The sequence below is a fragment of the Hippocampus guttulatus genome, chromosome 3 (genome assembly GCF_054856545.1).
Source record: "Hippocampus guttulatus isolate MCC_2025c chromosome 3, RoL_Hgut_1.0, whole genome shotgun sequence".
Classification (NCBI taxonomy): domain Eukaryota; kingdom Metazoa; phylum Chordata; class Actinopteri; order Syngnathiformes; family Syngnathidae; genus Hippocampus; species Hippocampus guttulatus.
In genome coordinates, this window is record NC_141263.1 from 28,290,048 (window position 1) to 28,311,725 (window position 21,678).

Sequence of the window (21,678 nt, forward strand, 5' to 3'; positions counted from 1 at the left end):
AGCACATTAGACAAAATCAGCAAAGCAGAGGAGTAAAAAGGGGGTTGGGGGGTGGAGAGCAAAAAGTCTTCAATTGAAAATAAATTTTACCAATTAAAAAAATATATATACAGTATATTATTTACAGTTTTTTCCATTGTTTCTGGCTAATGTAGTTCTTTGACTTTTTTTGGAAGACATTCTCGATCAAGAATATCCTCAGAAGAACAAAAAATCACCCAAAAAAGTAGAGAGGAAACAAAGATAGTTGTCTTGTTGTCTCTATATAAAACATTAACGTCAAATCTTGTTGCTCGCATCAATGGTGAATGAGTTCGCATTCTGACAACTCCGTGAAATCTGCAAAGAACTTTCGACACAGCCAAAGGTAGACGCTGCTGCTCAGAGCGCAGGAAGAATGAAGGAGAAGGAGAAAATCAGAAGAGAGCTTGTCAAGGCAGAGACGAGACGCGGCTCGTCTGCGGCGGATGGAGAAAATCGCAAAGGCGAGTAAGACGAGGAAAAGACTGCGGAGGAAGCGAAAAAAAGCGAGCGTGGCGGACTGAGAGATGTTGTGCATCAAATAATTCAAAGCAAAAGAACGACAGAAAGTGTCAAAAAGAAGTTCACCGCCGCTGGATAAGGAGGCGGCGGGGTACGGTCCAGTGAAATTGGACCACGGGATTGACTTTGGTGTTTCAGATTCACATTCATTTTTAGAGCGATTTTATTTTTAATTACTATTTTTTCCCCCAGAGTTTTTTTTCCGAAGCTTTTTTGAATTATATGGAGTAGATCTCAATTCCGAAATAACAGTTTGACCTTCCTTCCTTCTGTACAGAAATGCCATCGTGAACACAGCTCAAACGGACCCGCAAAGTATTCATTGACGAACACGGACATTTGTGCTCCGTTTCAAGTTACTTTTAGTTCGGTTTATCGACGGAATTTTTTTCTCTGTTTTCTTTTTTTAAAACATTTTTTGGTTTCATTTTGTGACCACTTTTATTCTTTTTTTTTTTTTTTTCCGTATACTCATAACCTTGGTCAGGACACACGCTGGGGGATTGGGCACCTTCTTCTCTTTTCATGACGCCGCATCTCTTCCAGTAGAGCTCAGTGTTGTGGGGAATACCTGATATTGGCCACACCCACAAAAGAAGGCTCCAAAAGCTGTGTCGTGTGAGGCGTTCACCGTCTGTCCCTTGAAAGACTGGAGTAACACCCCCCCCCCCTTTGTCCAGGTGCCAGTGCCCTGCCCAGATGGAGGGTCCCGAGTGCCAGCAGAACAAGCACAGTTTCCACGGCAACGGCTACGCCTGGTTCCCTCCCATGACGCCGTGCTTCGAGAGCCACATCTCGCTGGAGTTCATCACCGAGGTGCCGGACGGCCTGCTGCTCTACAGCGGGCCCCTGGCGCAGCTGCAGGCCTGGGACCACGAGGACTTCATGGCCCTCGGTAGGACCCAAAGAGGGTGGCAAGGCCTGGGGGTCAGGTGGGGAACATCTGGATCACAGGGGCATTGACGATCCAAGCGCCGGCCATCATGGCTGTGCGCAGAATCGGATCATTTCTAGATCGATCTCTCGGAATAGTTTGGGAACCATTTGGCATTCGGGTGACATTTCACAATGAGCCTGAAATGCATTCAAACCTTTCCAGGTGAATTTAATGGCACCGTCTTAATGGCTTTTGAACGCACATGTCCAACTGTGAAACGTTTCTGAACTTTTTGCTCACGTTGCTGTTCTCAAACGAGGAGCTTCACGGCAAAATTCACAACAGGCATTTGCTCCTTGAATCCACCACTCAATGTCCCGGTCCAATTTTGCGAGTCGTGTGTATCTGTTTTCTAGACCGCTTCCCCTCATACACACAGACAGATGGATAGGTAAGTGTGCGTGTGTTTGTGTGCGTGTGTCTCTGAGGAGAAGCAGTGTCGAAAACGGATACACTTTTGAAAATGGAAGAATAAACTTTCTCATCTGAAACGGCAGCAAATTGCACATGTGGTGTTCAAATCATCAACCAAAGCGTGGCAATGAAAGACATGAAAGTAGATCGGCCCGTTCTTCTCTGTTGCTGCTCAGCCCAGAAAATGAAAGTCTGTTCTTTGACGTGAAATTCATTTTTGGGTGCTTTAATTCCCTTTTGCTCTCCACCAAGCGGGGGATTAGGATTTTTCATTTGGGCTAAGCTGACACTCATTTCACTGCATTTAATTCTCGCACACACACACACGCACGCACGCACATTGACGAGCTCACATACACGAGCCCACGTGCACCAAACATTCTGCCTTGTAAGAAATGCAATCCTATTATAAGCATGTGTGTGTGTGTGTGTGTGTGTGTGTGTGTGCCTGTGTGTGCGCGTTTTTCCAGGGCACACCGGGGTTCATGGTTGGTTAGCGGCAGGGCGACGGCTGACTTGTCGTTGCGTGCGTGCTAATCAGCGCCGGGCGCTCCATGTTTAGAGCTCTAATTAGCTTGTTTCAAGGTTGACCTGCCGCATGTCATGTATCCACTTTCATGATCCAAACGGGGGGAGGCACACGGAGAGCCAGAAGGTGCATTCTGCCTTTTTTCCCCGTGATTCCCCACCATCAAAACTTGGAAGACAAAGGTGCCTCAAACGTGGCCGGCCGGCATCAAATGGAACTTCCTGTTGGTTTTACTTCAACAAGCGCGCCGTTAATATTCTTGAATGGACTTCATCTTGATTTTGAGTAAGGTCGGACCCTTCTTTGAAATGTTCAAACAGGGCTGTGAAATTTGAAGGAATGGCTTTTGAATTTTGGGTTCTTGGTTTTGAGAGCCCTGTTGATTTTGACTGAGATCTGAAGGAAAAATGGAGGAGCTAGCCGAATTCTAAGGCAAAAAAAACTCTGCCCTGCTTTTCGTGGAAGTATCGCCAGTTGTCTTCGAGCAGTGCGACTAATGAAGATCTGACGAATATTGTTCTGTGATTATATACTGTAAGCGGCGCCGCACCCACAAAAACAAAGAGCGGGCTTTTTGCGTCCTTGGCTAAATACACCCACAACACTGGTTTGTGACCCCAAAAAGTGGCGAAAAGGAGCTTTTTGTGAAAAGAAACAGGAAATTAACTTAAGTGCTCATATGCTTCTCCCCAATTCAGTGGTGACACCTCAAAACTATAAAACAATAAAAGCGAGGGTGACAAAATGTTTTGAAAGCAAAACAATCATTGAAATAGGAAACTCACCGTAAGTGGATCTGACTCACGGCAGCGACCGGCTGGGCGACACCCTCCTCCACACGCACTTGTTCAAAAAGCTACTTGAGCAATATATTCGGCGGCGGCAGTAAACGGTCGGATTGTTGTCCTGTTGACCAACATCAACGTCGGCGGCGGTCAATGAGTGAATCACACGATATCAAATGAATATGAGAGATTCAAGTGAGCTCGAAGCTACAAAGTCATTTGAATCCTTGCAGAACCAAAACTCTCCCCGATGAATGAAGGCTGTGGCTCAAAATGTGCAGTCGTGCGCATAGTCCGTCGAATCCCTCAATCCTCAAATTAATTAAAGGGACGAAAACATGAAAGGAAGCGCGAGGAAAAGTGATTGTGTTGGCCTGCTGCAATGTGAGGCAAAACCGAGGTCAGTGAATGCAACATGACCTCATTGAGCTCAGAAAAGAGATGCCTTCAAATGACAATGAAGAGAAGGCAGACTCTTCTACCAGTTGCGTCCATTGACCAGAATGTGAACTGCGTCTTAAAGCGGCATTAAAAACTCACTTGTATTCTTTGGCATTCGACTCAGCATGACTTAGATTTGTTCTTGGTTTTACTGTTTGGTGCTTTCTACCGCCTTTATTACCGATTTGTCTTACTGTTTATTGTGCATGTTAAATTGCTCCATGTACAGCACTTTGTATGCAGCGATGGCTGTTTGAAAGTGCTCTATAAATACTGTTGACTTGACTTGACTTGACTTAAAAAAATAATAATAATAAAACACTCGTCTTCAAGCACGCCATCCTCCCATTGAAGCTCAGGCAGCCATCTTGGATTGATTGGCGATCCATTTGGTGACTCGCTAATCAAACGCAGCGAGGTCTTGTCCTCACATAAAGGCACCCGAAATAAAAGCAACTCCCATTAGAGCGTCGTTGAGTGGGGGCGCATTGCAGACCGTGACCGTGAAAAGTACAAGAAGATTCAGCCTGGATCAAAACTACTTTGTACATGCGTGAAATATAACGTCACGGATTACGGCGACTTATTGACCGACGGACAGACGAACTGGCTAACTGGCTACCTAGCTAACTGGCTAACTACCTCACTGGCTACCAAGCTAAGTGAGTAATTGACTGACTGATGGATGTCCTGACTTTGACCTCCCTGCTACCCACATAACTTCCTACCGTAGTTCCTGACATATACCGACTTCCCTACGTAGAGTACCTACCTGCTTACCTACCCACTGACACAGCTGCTTGCCTGCCAACCTACTTACTTACTGTACCAACCTACCTACATGATCATCTACCTACTCAGCGAGCAAACGAACCAATGACTCTGCCTCCTTCATCTACCTACCTACCTGTCCTTCCTTCCTATTTTCTTCATACGTCCCGAGCTCCCTTCCGACCCTCCAAACAAACACGCATACCTCCCGACGATGCCGATGCCGTACCTTCGCATCCGCCTACCCCGCCTAATTCCTTATCTTTCCAACGAGCCAACTCACGGTAATCCTCTCTGACTAGCGCTGACTGGCTTTTCTCTGGAACGAAAGAAGTGAGCAAGCTCTGTCCGCACCCCGCCGACTTTTTCAATCTTGTTATGAGGCGGCAGATTGAAGCGCTCTTCAACATTTGCACTCCACACGTTCTTCACTCTTTTTGCCATGATTTAACAAGCTCTTTATATATTTTTTTTTCTGCCATGCAACAACATCAGAGCGAGGCCCGTTTTGAATTACTGCAGCGCTCCATCATTTTTTTTGTCTTATCTCTGTGGTTCCATTATGAATTCATTCTCGCCACATTTGTCTGGAACGTCGGTTTGATCGTTTGTCACAGGAAGCGCCTGTGTCAGGAGGCCATAAGTACCAAAGAATTTGTCGCCGCAACCGGGGGCCAAACTGCGGCAATTAAAATGTGCCTCACAGTCACAGCGACCACAACCTACTGAGATTTTTTTTTAAATTGGGTACGGGTTGGGGGGGGGGGGGCAACAGTATCGTTGACTGATGTACTGTAGGCGGGGGAGACTCACTGATTCACTTTGACATGATCTGAGATGCCCTGAAAGAGTTGAGCTGTCTGTTTAGATTCACTCCAGGAACTTTGGTGTAGTTTGTTGGCAACGCTCAATTGTAAACTAAAGATAACCAAAATGTATGCTGATTAAGGACAGTGTTTGTGTCTTGTCTTCATTTTCTTTTTTTACCAAAACGCACAACCGTGATTCACTGAAGACACTCTTTATGCGAGTCCTTTTCGTGTGGTTGATGATGGTCATTGTCTGCACGCTTTTTGCTTCTCTTCTTGGCTCTGGTGAATCCCCGAGGCCCTCCCCCAGGTGATTTTGTGTTCCAAATTCAACTACAACCCACTAACCACCAAATGACCAACGGACCAACCTGCCTTCTCAACCGGCCACTCACTGACCTGACCGACCAAACATCGACTCAATCAACCTACCACCGAACACTCCGCCGACCTCGCTACCTACTGACCTGCCAATCAACCAATGACCTATCTACCCACTCAACCCACTCAAGCACCCATGCAATTTCGTCCACTAAGAACAGAATCTTGTCTCATCTGTTGCGCACCGACTTTCTGCTCGAACAAATGAACTCCTCTATTTGGCCACCACTCTGCCGCTTTTATTCGTTCCCTTTCTGCCACTCGCTGTGCAGTGTTATGAAAACAAGTTAGAAAGGTGACTCAACTGAGTCAGGAGACGGCATTGAAGAGCTCTCCATCCAGCCGGCGAGACCTCGAATTGATCCTCACACGCGCTTTGGAAGCTTTTCATGTTGCAATAGGCCAGCTCATAAAAGTGATGCCGTAGAGTGGCGGAAAAGACAGGATCGAAGAATCTTCTGTGTTTGGAGAAAGGCGGCAAGTGCAAGAAAAGTCAGAAGTCGGGCAACAGAGTTAATAGCGGTCAGTGCACTTTGCCTCATGCTTCGCTAGAGGTTAGTCTTCTTGTATCTTTCAACTGGAAAACAAAAAAAAAAAAACCCTGGAAAAGTAAGATATTGTATAAGGACAAAATAAGGACAGTATGTTGTTGTTTTTTTTGTTGTTTTTTTATAGTCAATGTGACTGGTGCCAGGTGAACGCAGCATATCAGGCAGCAACTGTTTCCGTTAGTTGTATTTCCATGACAACATCAAGGAGTTATGTCGAGCATGCGATGTCTACCGACCCGATGGACCAACAACCAACCAACCAACCTATCTCTCAATTGAACAACTGACAGAGTACTGACATGCCTACCCAACCACCAACTTACCTCCCTCTCTATGTACCCAGCAATCCACCCACTTGTCAAGATGTCCGACCAACTGTAATTACCTACTGATCAGTTAACCACCAACTTACCTCGACCTCCCTACCCAACTGAACGATCAGCCAACCATCAAGCAACCCAATCACCTGAAAAACCTGCCACCCAACCACTCACCTATTTCTCCGTCAAACAACATAACAGCCCGCCTATAAAGACAACTGACTGGTCATATTGCAACCACCAACCTACCCTAACAAGCAACCAACTACCCTCCACCTACCTACTTCTTTACTTACTGTACCTACTATCCACTTGACCAGCCTGCCAGTCCACCCCCGTCTATCTTTCTGCCTACCTTTTTATCGACCCAACTATCCACCGACCTACCCAGTCATCCATCCATAACCGCCGCCCTCCATGCCCATCAACCAAACAACTTGTGGACCAACAAACCACCAACCTACCCAACTACCAACCCAACAATCCAGCCAACTAGCCAACCAACCAGCTAGCAGTTTACCACTCTATCTACCTACCCAAACGTCGACGTATAATAAACGCAATTGACAGACCATAACTGCCAACGTACCTAGCTACCCAAACACTGACAACTGAACGGCCGGCCGCCTGACTGACCGACCGACATACTGTAGTACCTTTCAATCCACGACCTACCCAGCCACCGAAAATCTAAATCAACCAGCCAAATAAGCTACCTACCGAAGAATGAATTTCCGCACTGTGAGACCAATCGTCATCTTCTTCTAACTATCCAACCAACTACTAGTGCACCTGTCTAGCTCTGCTTCCATCCCTGCATTACCAGAGTTGATACTAACATTAAGACCTAAATCCCTTCTGTGATTTGTAGCGACCAGACAACATGCATCCTCCTGTCTCCCCCTCTTGCATCGAGCTCACTAGTACCATGGCGGCGGCGAGGTTTGCAACACTTCATTAACTTTTAATTTCCCATTTGAGTAAGTCGGGAGCACGGACAGAGTGGAAAAGAACAACGGTGATGCGGCTCAGCGGGAGGAAAAATAAACGGCGCACGCAGACGGAAAATGTCAGTCACAGGCAGGTCACGACGAATGAGGATGTTTGGTTCAACGTGTTGGTTTCCGCAAAGAGAGCTCCTGGTACCACCTTTGAATAGTGGGCACCGAACCGCTGTTAGATAGCAATTTACCGTGCGCATCCCCACTATATTGCAGATTATTTCGCAATCATGTTTTGTTTTGTTTTTTACATAGTTTTACACTACAGTTAAGAGACAAGTCGGAATTTGGAGTTGGGCACATTCAATGTAGTACCACATTCTGCCACAGCATGACAGGCAGCAATGAGCTCTACAGTAAGAGATACGGTGTAATTAGGAGAAGAGGCAGAGGAGGTCCCCAACTAATCTTCAGTAATAATTGTCATTCCCACAGAGCGGCAAGAACATTTGCCTGTTCATATTGCTGTCTACTCTTTTTGTGCAAAATTAGCAAGGTGTTTGAAGATTTACAATGATGGTGCCATGGAGGCACACCTCCATTAGCTGCTCGATGGAATTTAACAGTAGATTTTATTATTAACCGAGTGCGCTTTTGGGAAGGGAAATGGTGTGTGTGTGTGAGTGCGCGCGCGTGCGTGCGTGCGTGTGTGTGTTTGTACATTTTAATGTTTAAATATTATTTTTATTTATGAGTTTTACAGTAAACAGAAATAAACAGTTTGAAGTGAGCACACTTTGCCACTGATATGGAGACGGTGAGCAAGTCTTCTTTTCCTTCCCTCAAAATTATGTTGTACGATACTCTCTCCATTTTTCGACAGCATAAGTGAGAAGAGATGCGAAGAAATCAGTTTAAAAATATGCGTCAGTCGGTGTTTAAAGTGCGCGGGAGGGGTAAAACGATTAAAAACAAACGTTTTTACACAATCTCTCTATGTTGCCGATTTTTAGCATGCGGATTCAAAATATTTCACTCTCCATAAATGGGAGGGTTGACTGTACACACAAATTATTAATCAGTATTTTGCGAATGTACTCATTGGAAAGGAGCTGACCCCATTTTTCCTCACCTTCTCCACTCAGAGCTAATCAGTGGGACCCCCACGCTCAAAATCAACCACGGCTCCGGCACGGTAGTGCTGCAGTTGCCTGGCAACATCAATGTGGCCGACCGACGCTGGCATCGACTGGACATCCGCAGTAACAGCAAGGTGGGTCTGCACCGCCAGATGCAAAAAAAATAATAATAATGTCCACTCTCTCATCTGAAGTACGGATCCAGTGGGTAAAAACACAATGTCATAAAACGTGTCGTCATGGCTTCTTGAGATGACAGAGCAAGAAGGCTCGTTGGGGCCATTTCATCATGTGAAAATGTCAACAGCTTAAATCACTCGGTGGGCTTACGGGGTATTCGTAAGACGATGCGCTTTTAATGAAGTCAAATGAAGTGAACCACCGACGGTGGAGCGATGTCACCTGATCAATTTCATCTGTGCTGTATGTAATACAGCACATTTGACAATAATGTTGTATTCAATTCAATTCAATGTCCTTTTTGTCCCGGCCGTGGAACAGTGGACCGGCTCGACATCCTCAGCAGGATTCGGGAGAGTGCTCAAATGTTGGTTATGTCATATGAGGCATCGACTAAATGGTGATTGCCCTTGTGTCGAATAAACAGCCGACTCCCCCCTCCAGCATCTCTGTTAGGAGGAAATAGCAGGCAATACTGTGCTGCTGTTTTGGAGGGAGCCGGCAAAGGTATTTGGTTCTGTTAATCGTTCCATTCTACCTGGCACACAGTCAGTGAGGGAAGAGGGGCCTTTCTCAAAAGGTATTCCACAGGGGTCTTTACTTGGTCCTATTCTTTTCAGTTTTTCCATTAACGATATACCCCTCACCACCACCATCGCCAGCTCACTTGCACATTCTCACGCCAACGAGTCAGTTATTTATTACTGCTAGCTATACTTCCACACGTCATTGTAAGTCTTGACTTCAGACGAATTTTAGAAACATTTGAAATTCATTTTCCAGTCTACGGTTATCACTGAACATAAGCAAAACTAAATATATGAGCCTGCTGCCCATCAGTTTTTTCAGAGAAAATTCAAAACTGCATCCGATCAGGGATGTGGATCCTGGTTTGGAGTTAGCAAACTAAATGAATATTTTGTTAGATATCGCATATACATTTTTCCTGCTGTGTCGAAGGTGTTGAAGAGTCCTTGAGTGAGACACTCCTCTTTGTTCCCTATATGGTCTTTCAAGCAGTCGAGGACATTTCTCACAATTCAAAAGACTCAAAGCAGAACAAAAAATTCAAAATCGAATCAATTCAAAAAGGCCATGAAATAAATCCCACTATACAAAATTAAAAAAAACAGAAATGAAAACAAAATTCTGATGTCAAAACAACATACAGTATAATAAGACAAATGACATAAAAACAACCCCAATAGCTCAGAAAAGTCAATCAAATGTCTTCAAACTTCCAAAGGCCTCATTAAATAGTCAATTGCCTTCATTATTGGGGGCCCTTATTTCACAATCATTTCGCATTTTAATGAATGAATGCACGTTTAATTAAATGATGAATTCAGTCGCCTTGAAACGTGTCGAATTGTGCCATGAGCCTGACCTGCAATAGAAGCGGAGCACAACTTTCACCCCTGAGGGGGGGGGGGGTTTTGTATTTTTTTTTTTGTGCTTGGCATAATTCCAGCCAAAACCCCTCACGAGCGCTTCAGAGGCTCGTGGTACTAACGACAATCATCGTCGGCTCAAATTCAACCGCTAATCGGTACCCGACTTCATTTTTTTTCCTCCCCAACGGCTCCCATTGGCTGGAGTCAATTTGCGCCGAGTAATTTGCATCACATCTCTCATTGCAGGTACGTCACCCTTCAAAGCCCGTTTTTTTAATCGCCTTGCTGCCCGCGCGAAGGCGACCTCTTGTCATATTCCCAGCGTGGGAGGTTTCAATTAGCATCCCATCGAGGCAAGTGATGGGAGGAATGCTCCAATCCTCCTCTCCAATAGATGCCTTTCTTCAAAGATACCATGTATTTCAATGCCCCTAGCCGTGATCCAATTACGCGTAAAAGATGAAAATAGACAGAAACGTCCTGAGGAAAAGGAAAACAAGTTTGCAGCTCAAATTTTACGCAAGCATTTCTAAAAATAAAGGCCTCCTGTCTAATGGGCAGCTTATTGAAAACAAATACAGTTTTTTTGCCTCAGCAGATCCCCTTGGCTACGATTCAATTGCAGGTCCACTCTCACCCAAACAATTGTACAAATGAAGGCCTCTTCTCCGATAGACACTTCACCTCAAATATTTGACTAAACGAAACCCCTTTCATGAAACGAACACCTCCAGCAAGCCCCTTCAAAGACTTCTTCATGACACGCTGAACAAAATGATTCACGTGTGAGGAAATTAACACCTCACGTCTAAAAGATGCCTGACGCCAGAATTAATCATCAGCTGTGTAATAACTGCTTCACCTGAAATCGAATCCTCCTCAATAACCTCACGACTTCTGAGGTCATTCGATTATAACATCAACCAAGAAGAATTCAATTATCATCCAATCAAGTCATGGGACAGGAGGACAGCTGTTCACCTCCGAGGCCCAATGCCACGCACCGCTTGCCTGGCCTCATTTTCATGTTCCCCCCCCCCCCCCCGGTTCGCTTTGATTTCTTTTGAGGCAACCCGCAGGGTCTTTTTTCACTCGTCTTCCAGCAGCCAATCAGGACACGGCTTTGACTAAATTAGCGCACCGAAACTGTTACCTCAAGCGACACTTAATGAGTTGAGATTTTACTTTTCGACACAACAAAGATGCTGCTCTCACTTCATGTGTCTTCCTTGCCGACAATTTAGTCATTTGGCAGTTAAAAAAAGAAACAAGTGAAGCCTTTAGTCCCATCGACGACTTACTTGAAGTGAACCAGAGTGCTGGCTCAGCAGTTGAGTAAACAAATCCCCAAGGGAGTTTGTTTCGACACCTTACTTCCAATGAAACACCTGGTCCTCTCTTGGCAGTTGAAGAAACAAGCTCCCCTCGGGAGACAAGGATTTTTTCTTAGTTTTTTTTTTTTTTAATCAGGACTTTTCTATTCATCAGTTAATACACACCTCACCTCAAATAGAGCGCCCTTACAAAAGCGTTCCTCCGATAAAGGCCTCTTCTCCAACAGACCCCTGAGTTTAAATAAACTCCTCCTGCTGCCGTTGCAACTATTTGAGGTATTCATTAGTTTGCCCTTTGCAAAAATCAATAAATAAATGCCTTGCCACAAATAGACACAAGGAGTCAGTAAAAAATGGACTTTTACACAAACATTTGTACGAACGAAGGCCTCCTTGCCAACAAATGCCTTACTTCAAATCAACTCCTCATACTTAATACCGCGGGCAATGATTGAAAGAAGTAGGTTGTTTACTTTTGACTTTGACCCCACTCCCCATTCATAACAAATGAAATTCCTCGCTTCATATTAACACCTCCTCAGTAAACACATAACATATCAGGCGGTGCGTGTTTGCACTCTACAAATGACCCTGAACACTCCTGTGGAACTCATGAAAAAAAACCAACACCTCACCTTAAATAGATAACTCCTCAGTCCTTCTGTCTCTCTCTGTCTCAGAGTAGAACCTCAAGTACTGTCGAGTGTTGCGGAGTCTTTAATTGATGTCAAGTGTTTAAAAGGCTGGGTTTTGTTCCCAGTTGCCATGGTTACGGCTCAAGAAGGAAAGGTGGATTAAAAAAAAAAGGGAAGTCTTTTGTAACATTTGTATTTATTCAGATGCCTTTGTTGCACCGCCTGTTTTGCTTATTTTCTGCAAATGAACACTGTTGCAACTAAATTGCAGCTATGGGCATATGAACGAGTGATGAAATACAGAAACATCATTATTATTCATTACTCGATGGCCATTTGTATAAATATTAAAAATTATCGATAACCAATGAAATGATTCCATGTGTTTTTCGATCAATCCGAACTCTTACAGTGCTGTGTGTGATATGAGGGCTTGAAGTCTTGTCAGATTGAACCTGTCTGGAAACCTCAGAATAAAACATTTCCCCTGGAAGCCCTCACTCACCATTTCACAAAATCCCCGTCATATTTTAAAACACAGCTCAACTCAACTCAACTCAAGTGTATTTCTAGAGCACTTTCAAACAGCCATCGCTGCATACAAAGTGCTGTACATGGAGCAATTTAACATATACAATAAACAGTAAAACAAATCGGTAATAAAGACGGTAGAAAGCACCAAACAGTAAAACCAAGAACAAATCTAAGTCATGCTGAGTCGAATGCCAAAGAATACAAGTGAGTTTTGAGGAGGGTTTTGAAGATGTAAAACCTTCTCCCTTTAAAGTCCTCATTTGAAACCGCAACCATGTCTTGAAGCCATAATATTGGCTCAAACTCCCTCATTCAAAAGCCCAACGTGAGGCGCCAATCTGAAAGCCTCACCATTGATTGAAGCCCCAATTCTATCTTGAGAGCCCAACCCTTGTTTTGCGACCCAAACCCTACGTTGAATCCTTCCTTCAAAACCTTCATGCTGTCTTGCAACCATATTTTGAAATCCACCTGAATTTGAAACTCTAGCCTTGTTTGCCCTAACTCGGGCTTGTAACTCAAATTTAAAAGCCAGACGTACGCAGTGATGACATCAGTCGTGGGTGTTTTGTTTTTTTTTCTTCCTCCCCTCAGGAAGTTCGCTTCACCCTGGATCGCTGTTCGGGGGCGGCCGTCACAGAAATGGAAGGTCTGGGAAGTTGGCTAACCACAGAGGACCACTCGTCCTGCGAAGTGACCGGCACCACGCCCAACACCGACAGGTACGCCTCCCATACTGTATTTACTGTCGAACTTGTATGACGAAGGGGTGTGGCCTCGTGAGTGATCTCAGAAGCCCGAGTCTTGTTGTCCAATTAGTCAGCGCGTGAGCGTCTGGACGTGAGCTGCGGCCCACAGCTACTCTTTGCGAGTATTCTCATTTTCTATTTATGTTTCACTGTTTCTTGTCCCATTCGTCTCCCTGCCCACGTGCCGTTTTCATTGCCACTTTACTCGAGTGACGGCATATCTGCAGCTTACGCATACTCAAATTTCTGCTCGCAAACACAAAGCCATGAAACGGACCAAGTGACTCGAAATAACCTGAAGAATTCAAAGGTTGAGGCGGATGTAGGGCTTGTATAATAATATGCTGAGTCCTGTTAATATTGACTTTGCAGATACCTGAACACAAGTCAAGTGTTGCAGCTGGGCGGAGTCAACGAGGACATTCCCTACATTTACCCTCAGCTTCAACACAAACACTTCACGGGATGCATACGCAACCTCGTTGTGGACAGCAAGGTAAGAGGGACAAAAACAACACTTACACAAGTCAAGACCGTGACTCTGAGAGTCAACACCAAGTAAACAACTTTCAAGTGTTGGGACAGAGTCGAGAGCAAGACTTGGAGAAGTTGAGGCCAGGACTTTGAGGAATTGACACGGACTAAAGACAAGACAGATAAGACCGATGCTCAGAGGGGTCCAGTTTGAGTCAAGACCCTGATTTTGTGGGACTGAGTGGACACCATGACGTCGAGGGGCTAACAAGAAACTGATTCAAGACTTTGAGGCGGACAAAATATGAAATTGGAACACAGCATCTGTGACGGTGAGGCAGTGGCCACATGTTCCATGATAGTTTTTTGGAAAAGTGACGAGAGTAAAATTCTTCATAAGCTCTCTCTTCCCAACTTGAGTCACTGGAGGGCTTGGATGTGTTGAAGTGAAGTTCCACGTCGGGTCTTGAATTAGTTGAAATTGGGAGTTCTTCAAGCGGTGTTGCATGAAAGGCTTCTCTCTGGACCTCTCATCATTCTGTCTGAGTTTCAAGCAGCCTCCCCAATCTCTGAACTCCAACAAGGAGAGATGAGAACTGTCTGCCTTCCTCCTCCGCTGCGCGGCTTTTCACGACCCGCTCTCTTGCTTGTCTTTAATGCCTGTCATCTGCGTCCTGCAGCTCTACGACCTGAACTCCCCGGCCGACTCGCAGTCCAGCTCACCGGGCTGCCAGACCACCGACGGCAGCTGTGTCAACATGGGCTACCCGTCCTGCGGACGCCGCGGACACTGCCATGGAGAGTGGGGCTCCTTCAGCTGCCAGTGTGTGCCCGGATACAGCGGGCAGCAGTGCGAAGAGGGTAAGGGCAATGCCCCACGACGGACCTTTGAACGGCTCCAAAGTACTAATGCTGACCATGTCAGAGGTTATGCATTGAAATAGTAGGGATAAAAATACAACTACTACTACGAATAAAACTGGTAAGTCGGGAGGGCGGCAGTTCGTTTGCTCGGTCAGAATGAAGGAAGGATAAGCCGCTCAGTCGGCAGCTCTTCCAAATGTTTGCTCTGTTCCAAGTAGCAACACTTTTATGTTTTTCTTCGGTGGGATACAGTAAAGACGGAGACGAGACTTGGCGCTCCCCCATTCATAGAGTGCAGGAGAGGTCACATTTCTCGACTTGTTCTGTTCAAGTTTTGAGAGATCGTTGTTGGACGTCAAAGCAGGAACAGAAATGATTGAGCACTCGTCACTGATCGGTGGCAGTGAACCACAAAGTTAAGGAAGGATGCAAGACATGACGCCGAAGGAAGCAAAGCCTGGCAGAGGCGCTGACGACAACAACTGGCAGTCAGACAAACGCTCGCTAAGTCACTTCCAAAACAAACGACAAAACGCGGCCACAGCGTGACAACGACAAAGGGAGGAAAGAAAAGCGTGAAAATCCAAGACAATGACAAAGAAACAAGACAGAGAAAAAGGCCCGTTCTCGCAATTCGAGACCCAAACCCTGCTGTTAAGGTTTTGTTTTTTTCTCCAGAGAATAGCTGCACAGTGTTAATAATTACTTTTTCTTCTCATCATAGTTGTGGACCTCTGCAAAGGCCAAACACTTGGACGGGGACAGAAGCCTGGAAGTCTTTCCGTCCAAGTAATATTTGAAAAAAACTTCAATGTACCATGAAGAAGCCTAGTAGGTTACTCAAAAGATTGTAAGGAAATTCTAAGATTGAAGTGGCTGAGCTTGTCCGCCGCCCGGGGTCAGCGTAGCGTTAGCATTTCTGGTTCATGGGAGAGCGCGAGCGTGTCATTCTTTGACACACGAGTCGGTAGCCCACCTTGCAGCGGGCAAGCATGCCTGTTGACCGCATCGCTTTCGCTCAAGGCTGCTTCGAGCGACCGACGTTTTTATTCATATTGTGCCACGCGGTGGTTCTCCTGAATAACTTGAGGGCAGAGGAAGCATCGACAAAGTTTGAAAGTCATTTTTTCAGTCGGTTCCAAAAACAGCTAGAGTTAGGCAGAAAAACACAACCAAACACAAAAAGCTCTTTCCGCTCGCTTTTGCCCTTGGCAGAGGTTAAAAAAAAGTGATTTTTAATGGGGGTTTTTTTAAGATGAACTTGCAGCAGACAAAAACAAACCACCAAGTGTGCGATTTTGCCTCCCAGCAGGACGCTTTGGCCTCTTAAGCGTGCCAGAATAAAAGAGGAAGTGGAAGTTGCCACGGTTTGGAGATCAGAGGCGGGTGTTGCGTGAACTCACCCGCGGGGAACAAAATCATCAACAACATCTCTTTGCTGTGTTTTCCCTTCCTGGGATGTAACATGTGCAGAGGTTCCCGAGTACTCCTTCGACGGCCACAGCCACGTGCGCTACCAGCTGGCCTCGCCGTTGCCGGCCCGCAGGACAGCGGTGCAGATCCTGGTTCGAACCCGTAGGCACAGCAGCACCGTGCTCAGCCTGAGCTCCAGAGAGCAAAGCGAGTACCTTCGACTGGAGGTAAGACTTGGCAACAAAGGGAAGCCTGCTTATCGTTTCCGGTGGTCCAAGTTGTACTTGTCCTGCCGCCGGATAGGGGTCATTTTCCTCATCGATTGTTGGCCAGCGCACTTCGAGAACGTATCCCACTTCAGGACAACTCGACTGCATTTCTCGAGCACTTGAAAACAACCACCGCTGTATAACTAAGTGCTGTACATGGAGCAAAAATCAGATTACAACAACAAACAATAAAACAATAAATGTATGACAAAGACAGTAGAAAGCACCAAAACAGCCAAACTAAAAATTAAGTCTCATGCTGAGTCAAAAGCCAAAGAATCCAAATGACGAGTGTGAAGGATGGGCAGCGAGAGGAGCATTGCCCGACGTTCATTCCAAGAGAGGGACCGGGAACGGAGGAGGCTCGGTCCCCCCTGAGCCTCCGCTTAGTTCTCGGGACTTCTAATAGGGTCTGATCCACAGACCTGAGCCACCGGGTAGGAGCTCAGAGAGGTAAGGTGATGCGAGGCCATTTCAAGATTTGGAAACGTAAAAACACACAATAGGATCTCACAAAGTGCTCGACATGGGAGCCAGTGAAGGGATGCCAGAGTAGGAGTGATGTGCTCCCTCTTACGAGGAGCCGTCAAGAGGCGAGCAGCAGCATTCTGGACCAAATGGAGACGCTCCAAGGAGGATTGGCTGACTCCAAAGTCAAGTGCATTACACTAATATGACGAAGGCACAAATTACTGTTACCAAGTGCTCTGGAGAAAGGAGAGGCTGGACTTTACCCGTTGGCAGTGTGGAATCGTTACTGCTCGCCAGCGTCCCAAGAAACCTTCTTTTGCTCCCTTCCAGATCCTTCTTTCGAGGTGCTTCTTTCATTGACATTCTCCTTCAAATACATCACCAATGTTTGGTGAAACGTTGTGCGACTCGCAGATTTTGTTGCCTTTGGAATGAACACCGTTGGAAACCCTCATTGAAATCCGAACCCCGGTTTGAAAATCCCCCTTCAAAACACTTAGCTTGAAACCTCAACCTTGACTTGAAGTCCTAATGCTTATTTAAAAGCCCGACTCTAATTCTGTCTTCAAGCCCTCCTTTCGCGGCCTAACTCTCTCTCTCTCTCGAAACTCTGAATCGACAGCCAAACCCTTCACCTTCTTGTCAAGTGATAAGCGTGCTTTCAAACCGTACCCAGCCCTGGCTGTAACGGCAACTTTGAAACACAGACCTTTGTTTCAACCTCCAGTCCTCTCTTGAAACCTGACTGAAGCCCATTCCATGAATCTAACCCTGCCTCGAGGTCCTGATTTGAAACTGCCTTTTGTTCTAAATGGCAATCCCAACTCTGGCCTGAAGCCCAAATTTGAAACCCTGACCCTGGCTTGATGGCCTGTTCTGAAAGCAGCTTCACATTTCAGCGGCCAGAGCCCCGCAGCGGGACTGTTTACTCAAGTCAACCGCACCTTCTTCGCCGCCTCCTCCAAGATGAGACGCAAACACGCACACGTGCCAGGGGGGGAGCCGGCAGGAGTCCAGCTCGTGCTCGGCTTTCTTTTAATTGGGGCTAAAATCAGGTGGTTAAAAGCGGGGGCCCAGTGGATTGGAAATCGAATTAATGAGTTCACGGCCGAGCTTGGAAAATGAGCGGCGCTGAGACTTTGGGACCCAACGATGACGGCGGACAGTGAGGAGGAAGAGAGACGGAATGAATATGAGGATGGCCCGCTTCAGCGGGAACGAGGGCGACTCATGCAGGAGCTCCGCAAGTCACACACTCAACTCAACTTGGAAGCCCCACCCTGGCTTGCAACCTTCATTTCAAACACAAGCCTTACCCTCACTTTGAAACCTCCAATTTTGAAACTTGTTGCTGTTGTTATCATTCAAAATGTAATCATTGTTTCGGAGAAAATAAGTCAGCTAAAGTCATCAAACTGTTGTTGTTATGTCTCCCAAATGAAGTTTGCTGAAGATGCTAAATGCATCTCTTTTATGAAATCATCTATAACATTTTGAAAATGAGCCTCTAAGTGTGATTGCTTGGGCGTTGCGGATATATTTTCACAAAGCAGGGACACTTAACAACTGCAATTATATATATATAAAAAATCCTCGTCTCACCCCTCGGGTGGTGACCGTTCCTCATTCAGCTCGGGTCCTCTACCAGAGGCTAGGAAGCTTGAGGGTTCTGCGCAGTATCCTTGCTGTTCCCAGCACTGCACATTTCTGGACTGAGATGTCCGATGTTGTTCCCGGGATGTGTTGCAACCACTCATCTAGTTTGGGGGTCACTGCCCCGAGTGCTCCAACCACCACAGGCACGACTGTCACCTTTACCTTCCAGGCTCTCTCCAGCTCCTCTCTGAGCCCTTGGTATTTCTCGAGTTTCTCGTGTTCCTTCTTTCTGATGTTTCCATCACTTGGGACCGCTACATCCACTACAACGGCTTTCCTCTGCCCTTTATCTATGATCATGATATCTGGTTGGTTCGCCATTACCATCTTGTCAGTCTGGATCTGGAAATCCCACAGGATCTTCGCTCTGTCATTCTCCAATATCAATATGAGGTAAAGAATATCGTGGTAAAGAAGGAGCTGAGCTCTCAATTTACCGGTTGATCTACGTCCCAACCCTCATCTATGGTCACGAGCAATGGGTCGTGACTGAAAGAACGAGATCCCGGATACAAGCGGCCAAAATGAGTTTTCTCCGCAGGGTGTCCGGGCTCTCCCTTAGAGAAAAGGTGAGAAGCTCGGTCATCCGGGAGGGGCTCAGAGTCGAGCCGCTTCTCCTCCACATCGAGAGGAGCCGGATGAGGTGGCTTGGGCATCTGATTCGGATGCCTCCTGAACGCCTTCCTGGTGAGGTGTTCCGGGCATGTCCCACCGGGAGGAGACCCCAGGGACGACCCAGGACACGCTGGAGAGACTATGTCACCCAGCTGGCCTGGGAACGCCTCGGGATCTCCCGGGGAGAGCTGCAAGAAGTAGCTAGGGAGAGGGAAGTCTGGGCTTCCCTGCTAAAGCTGCTGCCCCTGCAACCCGGCCCCGGCCGGATAAGCGGTAGAAGATGGATGGATGGATGGATGGATATACATATATATATATATATATATATATATATATATATATATATATATATATATATATATACATACATACATATACAGGTATATTATTTTTTTAATGACCAAATTATAAGAAAATGGCCCAAAGAGTTGGTTAACACTGTCCAACCTTGGTCTGTTTCGGCCACGTTGCTCTTGTGTGAGGCTGATTCATGGGTAAGGTCCTGTTTTATTGGTGTCCATGATGACCAGTTCAAATGCACTGGTCATGTGCACTTCACCATACACGCACGCGCACACACGCGCACACACTCATGATACAGTTTGGCTGCCTCCTGCCTCCTCGCAATAAAGCAGCAAAGCGGCGTTGTCTGTTTTCGTGTCGGCCGCCCACACCTCTCTCATGTCTTCCTCTGTCATTCTGCTGCCTGCTTGTGTGGATGATGCAGGAGAGGAGGAGGAGGAGGGAGAAGGAAATTATGCACAATGGGACATTCGGAGGAAGCACTTTGAAACGAGGAAAACCGTTCAGTTCAGTCCTCAAAAAACCGACTGCTCTTCTTTTTATCCTCAAAATGAAAGCTGACAGATGTTTTTTCATGCTGCTAGCATGTGTGTGCGTGTGTGCGTGTGTGTGTGTGTGGGGGGGGGGGGGGTGTGGGTGTGTGTGGGGGTGTTTTAACAAAGCTGTCAGTATGTGAAGGATAGACAAATGTTTGTGTCCGCTTTGCACCGCAAAGCACGTGTCTGAAGTCTCGAGTAGTAGTCACAGTCATACTTGAGTTCAACACGCTTTTGGGCGTCGATGTTGAATTGCACCAAAATTTGGAGTTAAAATAATTGTCGCCCAAAATGAGGCATTCTAAAGGACAAGTGCTCATTTGGCAAGGGAGCTGTGTTCATCCCGCACATTTCATGCATAAGATAACTCAATGTGCTTCACGAAGCAAGAGGCAAAAGACAACATTTAAAGGCAACCAACCCAACAGCTTATTCAATTTGCGTGCAGCATGACAGCTAAATGCAGCTTCACCATGTTTGCTTTGAACTCTGGGCTCCATTAATTGACCCAGGCCTGCAGCCTTTGATGGTATCGATGGCTCCTTGTTGTCCAATCAGATTTGTCAGGGCTTGCTGGGCGTGTACTACAACCTCGGCGACGGCGACTACAATTTGAGCGTGCCCACGTACCGCCTGGACAACGGCGAGTGGCACCAGGTGTCGCTGGAGCGCCACGACAATGAAATGACGCTGCGGCTGGACGGCGGAGGCGGCCAACGTGAAGTGACGGGGGCGCCGGGGCGCAGCCGGGAGATCGTCATCGACCCCACGCTGGTCATGCTGGGCAACGCTTTCCCCTCGGCCCTGAACAAGAGCTTCCAGGGTGAGTCATAGTAACAGCGCCCATTTGTGTTGGATTTAAGACACTGATGCTGCTGGACGGGTAAAAATATCGAGGCCGGCTAGTCGTCGAATGTTGCCGCCGTTCTTCGCCCGCACGCAATGACAGAAATTGAAAAAAATGAGCAATTTCGTCAACATTGAGTCAAATCTACTTATGCAGCCCTCAATCCCAAAAAGGGCTTCACCTGCCCCCATCTGACAAGTATGAATGACGTCCCATGATCCTAACTCACAGGAGGGCAAAGGAAAACTCCAAAAACCCAACATGGAGTCGTTACTCCCAGTGGACTCACAATCTGCCCTAATCTCCGATCTAAATTTGTGCAGCGCTGTCACTTACTGGTGGTTGTGCGTCAGTGAAGTTGTTTCCGAGCTTGGAATTTAGTGGTGCGGCATCAGAAATCCATCGGAAACCGTCTTTGACAAGTACTGTTCATGGAATATCCATCCATCCATTTTCCGAACCGCTTGATCCTCACTAGGGTCGCGGGGGGTGCTGGAGCCTATCCCAGCCGTCTTCGGGCAGTAGGCGGGGACACCCTGAATCAGTTGCCAGCCAATCGCAGGGCACACAGAGACGAACAACCATTCACGCCCACACTCACACCTAGGGACAATTTAGAGCGTCCAATCAGCCTGCCATGCATGTTTTTGGAATGTGGGAGGAAACCGGAGCACCCGGAGAAAACCCACGCAGGCCCGGGGAGAACATGCAAACTCCACACAGGGAGGCCGGAGCTGGCATTGAACCCGGTACCTCTGCACTGTGAAGCCGACGTGCTAACCACTGGACTACCGGGCCGCCCCGTTCATGGAATAGTGGTAATTAAAAACGTCCGCTTCAAAC

At 46.6% G+C, this 21,678-nt stretch overlaps 1 protein-coding gene across 1 annotated transcript in view; it reads left to right on the forward strand.

Moving 5' to 3' along the window:
* Window positions 1-21,678, forward strand: part of LOC147208110 (neural-cadherin) — a 174,243-nt gene that overhangs the window by 135,512 nt on the left and 17,053 nt on the right. Inside the window, exons 28-34 of the mRNA XM_086107945.1 lie at window positions 1,224-1,438; window positions 8,568-8,695; window positions 13,233-13,360; window positions 13,760-13,883; window positions 14,542-14,722; window positions 16,199-16,365; window positions 20,547-20,811. Coding sequence (XP_085964071.1) covers window positions 1,224-1,438; window positions 8,568-8,695; window positions 13,233-13,360; window positions 13,760-13,883; window positions 14,542-14,722; window positions 16,199-16,365; window positions 20,547-20,811 — 1,208 coding nt within the window. The remainder of the gene's footprint in view (window positions 1-1,223; window positions 1,439-8,567; window positions 8,696-13,232; window positions 13,361-13,759; window positions 13,884-14,541; window positions 14,723-16,198; window positions 16,366-20,546; window positions 20,812-21,678) is intronic.